This window comes from Xenopus tropicalis, chromosome 4, assembly GCF_000004195.4.
Source record: "Xenopus tropicalis strain Nigerian chromosome 4, UCB_Xtro_10.0, whole genome shotgun sequence".
NCBI lineage: Eukaryota > Metazoa > Chordata > Amphibia > Anura > Pipidae > Xenopus > Xenopus tropicalis.
This window is the reverse complement of record NC_030680.2, coordinates 15,268,853-15,277,967: the sequence shown is the minus strand read 5'-3', so window position 1 is coordinate 15,277,967 and position 9,115 is coordinate 15,268,853. Positions and strand designations below refer to the sequence as shown.

At 42.4% G+C, this 9,115-nt stretch overlaps 1 protein-coding gene across 1 annotated transcript; it reads left to right on the top strand.

Moving 5' to 3' along the window:
• Positions 1 to 325: 325 nt before the first annotated feature.
• On the top strand, positions 326 to 3,890 carry LOC116410522 (protein kinase C delta type-like; the record flags this gene model as incomplete). Its single annotated transcript, XM_031901371.1, has 9 exons — positions 326 to 775; positions 1,127 to 1,206; positions 1,353 to 1,526; positions 1,930 to 2,015; positions 2,251 to 2,313; positions 2,616 to 2,754; positions 2,880 to 3,041; positions 3,176 to 3,298; positions 3,678 to 3,890. Coding segments are annotated over exons 1-9 (1,434 nt in total), but the record flags the coding sequence as incomplete, so codon positions are not given.
• Positions 3,891 to 9,115: the final 5,225 nt, after the last annotated feature.

Here is a 9,115-nt window from a genome sequence, read left to right as displayed (position 1 = left end):
TAACTGAACATTTAGGATGGGGGGTTCTTTTTATTGTGGTAGATGTTCTCTGTTTCAGAAGGGGGATGAAAAGCTAAAAACAGTCAATAACCAAGATGGCGGCATTAATTATATCACAAGCTGCCAATCTTCAAAAAAAAGGAACATCGCCAAGATTTCATTGTGACATCATCATCTTGTCTTGAGTGACAATGATTTCCAAGTTACCAATGTAACCTGACACCCAACATATTGTTTCATTGTGACATCACACTCTTATTGTGACATCATCAGCCTACAAGTATAGAGTCTGACAAGCTTGTCACTTGTCAGTATTGTTTGCTTCTGGACGGTGTCACTGCACCTCCTGTAGCAAACAAGCGACTTATATATAACATCAATATGAGTTCAACTGAAAAAAATAAAATTTTAAAAAATAAAAAGAAACGAAAAAGAAGTAATAAGGATGATTTGCAGAGGTCAGCAAAGAAAGTAAAAGGTAAGAATAATAATGATGAGCAAAGCTCCCCTGCAAAGCAACCTTTGCCCAAAGCTGGAGGAAAGAAACGTCTGAGAGACAACGAAGAACCACAGGATGAAATAAAAAGGAGAAAGGTAGAAAATGAGGGGAATATAGAGAAGACCCCCGCTACCCAGCCTGATGCAGGTATCCGCGGTAAGAAACGTTGCCGGAATTCAGATGAGGGGATTGCACGGAAGCAAGTGAAAAAGATGAAGCCAGCATGTCAGCCTGGACCATCTCACTGCCCAACGGAGCAACCCAAGGAACCAGCAGGTCAGTTGGTAGGGACTGATATATAGGTTTAGTAGGTTTAAAGGGGATGTAATCAGTGCTGGGAACCAGCATTCTCATTGGTCAATTCTTCTGCATTTATAATGAGTTTTTTGTCAGAAGAATTCTTGCATCTATTATTATGTTTTTTGGCAATTTCTATAGCAAAACTCGGGGGCATAGTGGGACAGCATCATGGTTGGCTTTACAACCCCTTTAAAAAGGATAAAGAGTATAGAGGCTGACTGGGAATCATGGGACTTGTAGTTTGTGGATGGTGCAATAAGATATCTTTAGAAGAGCATCACCAAAGGTGTTTCTTATGGGTAATCAATTACTTTCTTTCCCCTACAGAAGAATGTTCCAGCTACAGTCCAATCTCTATTGAGAGATTTTTATTCCACCAACACTTAGGAAGTGGGAGTTTTGGCAAGGTAAGTGATACATTGGCACATTCATGGTTATTCTGCTCATGAATTAAAAATTATTTCTATTTCACATACCATAACACTTTACTTCCACCCACTTTGCTCCTGATCCACTAACCTGCATCTCCCTCTCTCCTTATTGGCATCTTTAGGTGATGTTGGCAACGGACTCTGTCACATCCCAATATATAGCCATAAAGACTCTAAAGAAGAGGAATCTCCTAGAAGAAGATGAGCGCGAGTTCATAATGGTGGAACATCAGATATTGCAGATAGCAAATGAATGCAAGTTCCTGACGGGATTATATGCTGCATTCCATAATAAGGTAAGTACCAGTTTGCATCACTGTCTCCTGGTTCCATATTCTCATTCCTAATGAAGGTAGGGTTGCCACCTTTCCTGGCTTCTTACTCCGGGCAGAGGACGGGCAGTGGTGGGCATAGACATCATGGGGGCAGGGAGGGGGCGGGCTGGTGACATCATGAGGGCAGGACTATGGTGGGGCGTTCGGCCAATCACTAATTTGGCAGCCTTTCTGAGCTGTTTGGGCCAAAACTAGACAGGTGACAACCCTAGATGAAGGGAAACAATGCTCAACAACTGAAGCTGATGTTAAGGTGGCCTTACACGGGCTGATAAACCCAATATCACCCAACTCAATTCTTAGCTACTATTCTTATGGTATTTGGTGTCTGAGATGTAACCTCACTCCCTTCTTTTCTGTATAGGATTATGTCTTCTATGCTATGGAATATTTACCTGGAGGAAGCTTAGCAGAACTGCTGTCAGGACCACTAAATATTGAAACTGTAAGGTAGGTCAGACTTCTGTACCAGAAGCCAAAGGCTTGGCCACCTCTTTTACATAACTAAGACAAGTAAACCATTAAAATTAGTCAATTCTAAGTGCTATTCTATGCACTTTTGTAATTTATATTCATGATTTATTTATTTGTTGTAATTCCAAGATTTTAAGGGATAGAGTACAATATGAATACATTTTATTGGATGTACACCAAAATGCTAAGTTCTTTCTTTCCTTGCTGATAGGTTCATAGCTGCAGAGTTGATATGCGGAATCTCCTTTCTGCACTCCAAAGGCATTGTCCATCGGTAAGTCACCAATGCTTTAGGTATTGTTACACCAGGTACCCAAATCAAGGGCCTACCACCCAGTAATTGCCACTATCACTCTGTCCCAGTGGGCCAGTCCAACCCAGCATCTATGCATGGCCAGGCCTGGATTTGTGGAAAGGCCACAAAGGCCCAGGCCTAGGGCATCACACATTTATGGGCGGCATGCCGCCCAGGGCGCACTGTAATTTTTCCCACATATGGAGTAATGGGGACATCTTGCGTGCGGGGGGGGGGGGTGTCCGTGACTGTGGCTAATATTCTTATAATGTCTCTTTCAGTGACCTGAAGCCAGAAAATATCCTACTGGACTCTGTCGGTCATATCAAAATAGCAGACTTTGGTCTCGCTCTAGAGAATATGTTTGAAGGACAGACAGCCACAGGATACGCCGGAACTCCAGGGTACATTGCACCAGAGGTAAGGTCTTTTTTTAATGAATAGTTTTGCTTTGTCTGCCCATATTTCATTTTTAATTAGATTTAGGGCAATAATTTATGATGTGTTGGGTAAATAATGCCATTGTTCTGCATTTGCTATTACAGATGACAGGAAAAAGGAAATACAATGCTTCTGTCGACTGGTGGTCATATGGGATTATACTGTATGAGATGGTAACTGGAGATATTCCATTCGAATCCATTCCAAAAGGTGAAATCAAATGTTTAAGGACTTTAAAAGGTGATATTAAGGATCTCATCACAAAGGTAAGAATAACTGTAATAACAGGGGGTTGAGTTGTATAACACTTGGCAGTTAGAGACCAATCTGGCAGATAGATGGATGGAGAGAAGATAAACAATGTATGGGATGTGCTTACTTATGATGTATCTTTTCACAGCTCCTGCGGAAAGATCCTGCTGGTCGGCTTACAGATGCAAGCAGAATGAAGGCCCACCCTTTCTTTAATCCAATAGTTTGGGAGGACCTTGAAGCAGGTAGAATGGAGCCCCCCTTCAGTATGGTAGGTATTAAAACATTCAATAGCCATCTCTTTGTCTATTCTCAGACTGTAGTTATGCCCACATTAGAAAACAATAGAAGTCCTCCAATATTTCTAGAACAAATCTAATTGTAAGGTTTTAAAGGATAAGCAAACCTTTAAAATAAGCAAATGTAAAATTGACGAGATTGCTATTTTAAGCACTTTTGCAATTTACATGATCATTTTTTTAATTCCAAGATTCTTCTGTTCTTCTGGTTAGGGAAGACATAAAAAAAATTATCTGAGGTTTCTAATGTTCCCCTAACCAGAAGAACATCAGATCAACCCTCTTTCTTTCTCTGTATTGTTGTAATTTTATATATGATTTTGCCTAATAATTTAAGACTTCTGTTTTTAGCCCAGAGTGATGATAACTGAAGAAGTGCTGCCACATGAGCAGGTATTATGTTCAGAAGAAGGGAAGTCTCCAATTGCTAAAAAGGACCAATTACTCTTCAAAGGGTTCACATATGTGAGTCCCTGCTGGAAAGCAAGCTCAGCTCCAACTACTGAGCACCAGATAGAAAAGAAGGAGGAAGAGAGAGAAAAAGAGAAGGAGAAAGAAAAAGAGAAAGAGAAAGAAAAAGAAAAAGAGAAAGAGGAGAAAGAAAAAGAGAAAGAGGAAAAAGAAAAAGAGAAAGAGGAGAAGGAAAAGGAGAAGAAGAAAGAAGAGGAGAAAGAGAAGGAGAAAGAGAAAGAAAAAGAGAAGGAGAAAGAAAGAGAGATAGAGGAGAAAGAAAAAGAGAAAGAGAAGGAGAAAGAAAAAGAGAAAGAGAAAGAGAAAGAAAAAGAGAAGGAGAAGGAGAAAGAGAAAGAGGAGAAAGAAAAAGAGAAGGAGAAGGAGAAAGAGAAAGAGGAGAAAGAAAAAGAGAAGGAGAAAGAGAAAGAGGAGAAAGAAAAAGAGAAAGAAGAGAAGAAGTGGAGTTGGTGCATCCTTCAGTAAATTCTATGCAGTTGGATACACCATACCAATACAAAAACAGGAATATTTTCTGTACGATGAAGAAAAAGATGCAAAGAGATGTAAAGAGAATGTTTTGAGGCCTAGAAGAACAGCAGAGATAACCGTTGATCTCTGTACGTTAGTAGCAGCTTCCTTAGCTGCTACTAATGGAGAAGAAACAGCGATGGATTTCGGGATCCAATTAGGGTTGCCACCTCTGCCGGCTTTCTTCACCGGCAGGGGGTGGGGGTGATGTCACGGGGGGCGGGAAGAGGTGGGCCCGTGACATCAAGTGGCAGGGCAGAGACGGGGCCATGGCGTCACGGGAGTGGGGCTATGAAGCAGCAACCAGCGACTGGCCGATCACTGCGTCAATGTTAGTGAGCCCTCCCCAGGTTTCGGTTTTGATCCAGACAGCCCTTACGAAAACCTGGCTGTCCAGGAAAAAACCGAACAGGTGGAAACCCTAGATCCGATGCGCCTAGAAGGGGCCTAACGTTTGCCCGTCAATGCCTAAAACCCCCACAGGTTCAAAACATCTAGGATAACAACTATGGATGGATTTTGTGCTTTGTAATGTTGTAAATACTTGATCTGATGTAATAAATATTTATTAATAAATAATGTAAAAGTATGTTCACCTTTTTTATTTGTATTATTTTTAAATGATGTTGCTTGTTTCACTGAACTGCAATCATCCCTGATAAATAATTCTTTTTATCTACTCAGTGTATGTAAGTATAATTTGATGGATTAGGTTAGAAATGATTTACACTAATCAAGCAAGGGTTATTGATCAGGTTGCCACCCAGCCAGTATTTTACCGGCCTAGCCAGGGCCGGGCCTGGTATTACAAATTTACTGGCAATGTACTTGTTGGTAAATTTGTAATCCCTAATGTTCTTCCTCCAGCCTGCCCCAATTCTGCCCCCACTCTCCCTCCAGCCTGCCCCAATTCTGCCCCCACTCTCCCTCCAGCCTGTCCCAATTCTGCCCCCACTCTCCTCCAGCCTGCCCCAATTCTGCCCCCACTCTCCCTCCAGCCTGCCCCAATTCTGCCCCCACTCTCCCTCCAGCCTGCCCCAATTCTGCCCCCACTCTCCCTCCAGCCTGCCCCAATTCTGCCCCCACTCTCCCTCCAGCCTGCCCCAATTCTGCCCCCACTCTCCCTCCAGCCTGCCCCAATTTATAAACAGAAAAAAAGGGAATTTGCCCAGGGGACCCTCACTGTTGGGTCTTTTCAATCCTCTGCAGTCCAGTTCATTGATGTAGAGCAGGGATGGCCAATATATTGATCGCGGTCCACTAGTCGATCCCCCGAGGATTCCTGGTGGACCGTGATCAAGCCGGGGATGCGGAAGTGCTCGGTGAATGCGTACATACGCTGCGCCGCGTACGTACGTACGTGCGTACGTACGTACGTGCACACGCCGCACTTCCGCGTCAGCCCAGTCAATCGCGACCGGACCAAGTCTGGCCACCCCTGATGTAGAGTCCCAGGCACCACATGGTCCCACTGAGAACCTTATTTATTTTATACCAGCACCCAGGGTGGGACCAGCCCACCATGATACTGAGTAAAATCCTCTATGGCCAGTACACAGTTTCCCTATTTGTACCACACCCCCAGTCACAGTCACCATGCAGAGTTCAAGCTGTGTGTTCCTCCCCCACTGGAGCTGCCCAAGTCACAGAGGTAGCTCTGCGTTACACAGCAGCCATGAGGGCTTTGGGGTTAGGGTTTCTGCTGGGCCCCAGTCCAACACTGCTGGCAGCTGCAGCTCAGACAAATGTAGAATTTGAATTAGAATGAATACTTAACCAACAGAAAGTTTACGCCTTATTAAGAAGCCTATTAAAGAATCTCACCAAACCAGAATATATATAGCAGTAACTATTGCCCTTTTACATCTTTTCCCTTGAGCCGCCATTTTGTGATGGGCTGTGTGCTCCTTCAGAGATCACCTGACAGGAAATAATGCAGCTCTAACTGTAACAGGAAGTAGTGTGGGAGTAAAAAACAGAACTTTGTCCATTAATTGGCTGATGGGACCTAGCATGTATGTGTGCCTTGTGTAACAAAGGTACTCAACGCTAAACGGGTCCCTTCAGATGAAATCTTCTTTGTGGTGCGTTGAAAATCACTTGCAGCTTCCTTAAAAAGTCCCCTTTAATCAGACCTCAAGACATGTCCAAAACAACCATATAAGAAAGCACATGAAAAATAAAAACAATATAAAACAAAGTGTAATACGTAAAACATAAAATATTACACCCTGAGTGTATGTCTAACACACAAGAATCCTTTTAAAGTGCTTTGTGCAACTTAATTCCCTCCACCCGGATAGTTGGGTAAGTGTGCGCACTCACCAGACTTAACTGTTTATATGCCAAATGGTTCAATCAACAAAATGTCCAATTGTTAAGGGTGAATGAACTCCTCCTCTCCAACAACAAGATCAAAGAGAGAGAAAATACAGATAGTGTAATACCGTTTATTAGAAAATCCGGTACAATGCAGGCTACTCACATGTGTTATAAAATGGAACGTATCAAAATCCAGCTCATACAGCAACCATGATGCAATATAGCTCTAGCTCAACGCATTTCATGCTTCCTCAGGAGCACCAAAAAAAGAATGTTCCCTGACCAATATATGTTTAATAAAGTTGATTGCTACTGCACTTCAACAGGAAGTGCGGCTTAGTGCTCAAACGCATGCAAACCTGGAATGGGCACAGGAGATGCACGCATATGCGCGCTCATTAGAACTTCCAATACCATCTAAGGAAAATCTCATAGTTCAGACGGTAGCACTCATGCGCAACTAACTGCCTAACCGTGAGCCTAGAGTGGCCGCAAATGGTGCCTGCAACTGCGCGCTCACGTAAACATCAATTAGCAAATGCATACAACTTACAGGGATGGTAGGTAGAGTGGTGCGTTGTATAAATCGCACTCCTCTGATATAAACTAAAACAATGCATTCTTAATTAGATTCATGAAAACTGTAGCGCCCCCCCCCCCCACTAAAATTCCCAGATGTCTATAGGCTAATAAAACTGTCCCAAAAATAAAGTGTTCCTAACACGTATAAAGGATGACTATGTATAAATGTACACCATGAACTACCCCAATAACTCAGTCAGTTGTAAGCAACGGAATTCCCACTATACTGATAAGGCTAATCATAGTTACATAGGGTTGAAAAAAGACCAGAGTCCATCAAGTTCAACCCTTCCAAGTAAACCCAGCACACACAACCTATACTTACCAATCTATACACTCACATACATAAACTATATATACAACCACTAATACTAACTGTAGATATTAGTATCACAATAGCCTTGGATATTCTGCTTGTTCAAGACTCATCCAGGCCCCTCTTATAGGCATTAACAGAATCTGCCATTACAACATCACTAGGAAGGGCATTCCCCAACCTCACTGCCCTCACCGTGAGGAACCCCCTACGCTGCTTCAAATGGAAGCTCCGTTCCTCTAATCTAAAGGGGGGGCCTCTGGTGCGTTGATTGTTTTTATGGGAAAATCCCCCCCCCCTATCTGCCTATAATCCCCTCTAATGTACTTGTACAGAGTAATTATGTGCCCTCACAGGCGCCTCTTTTCCATAGAAAACAACCCCAACCTCGACAGTCTAACCTCATAGCTTAAATCTTCCATCCCCTTTACCAGTTTAGTTGCAGTCTCTGCACTCTCTCCAGCTCATTAATATCCTTCTTAGGGACTGGAGCCCAAATCTGCCCCCCATACTCAAGGTGAGGCCTTACCAGGGACCTATAAAGGGGCAAAAATATGTTTTCATCCCTTGAGTCAATGCCCTTATTTATACAAGACGGCACTTTATTTGCTGTAGTAGCGACACAATGACACTGCCTGGCATTAGACAACTTGTTATCTAGAAAAATCCTTCTGGAGATCCTTCTCCATTAAGGATCCCCCCAACACACTACCATTCAGTAGATAGTTCGCATTTATATTATTTCTACCAGAACATGTATGATGTTCCTAATTCTATAAGCAGCTGGGATGTACGTAGTGTCAAAATTAAACCTATAAGGGAGAGGTCCAAATAGATTTGTCTTTGTGAGTAACTGTTCTCTATCAACCTTACATGCCAAATTCCTGGTTTCCATGACCCATTCTCTTTTATATCCTTTCTCTGTAAACCTCTCCTCTAAAATGGAACATTCACTTATGGAGTCCACTTCTCTGGAACAATTTTTCTTAGCCCTTAAAAACTGGCCCTTTAGGATAATCCTAATGCAATTAAAATGATGATTGCTAGTGGCAAACAATTGCAATCTGTGATTTTTCAATACATTTTGGTCTCTATTTTATCACTCTCGCTGAAAGGTGTCACATCTAGGCAATTCATTTCTTTTTTATCACACTCTGCTGTAAAACTCAGATTAATAAATGTTAGAATTGATATATACAACAAAATTCTCAGTTTTGTGGCTTGTTTGTGTGCACTGTGAATCCTATGATCCCAGGGGGCGGCCCATAGTATGTAATATGGCAGGATTAGCCAATGGCACATACTACCAAAAGACTATATTTTTATGAAAATGGTTTATTTACATATGGGCTGTTTTATGTGATATATTTTATACAAACCCACATTGTTTGGGGGTATAGTTTTCCTCTGAGACAGGGGTGCTGTAGCCATAAACCTCCTGGGGGTAGCCAGGGTCCTGACTTAAAGCAATGCTGTTTTACTCAGACATGGGAAGGAAGCCATAGGCGGTGAATAAAGAAGAGTTATGTGCATTTACAATTGTCAACACCAACACAGGCAGTATTCCCCACCTACACTTGTTGGGTAT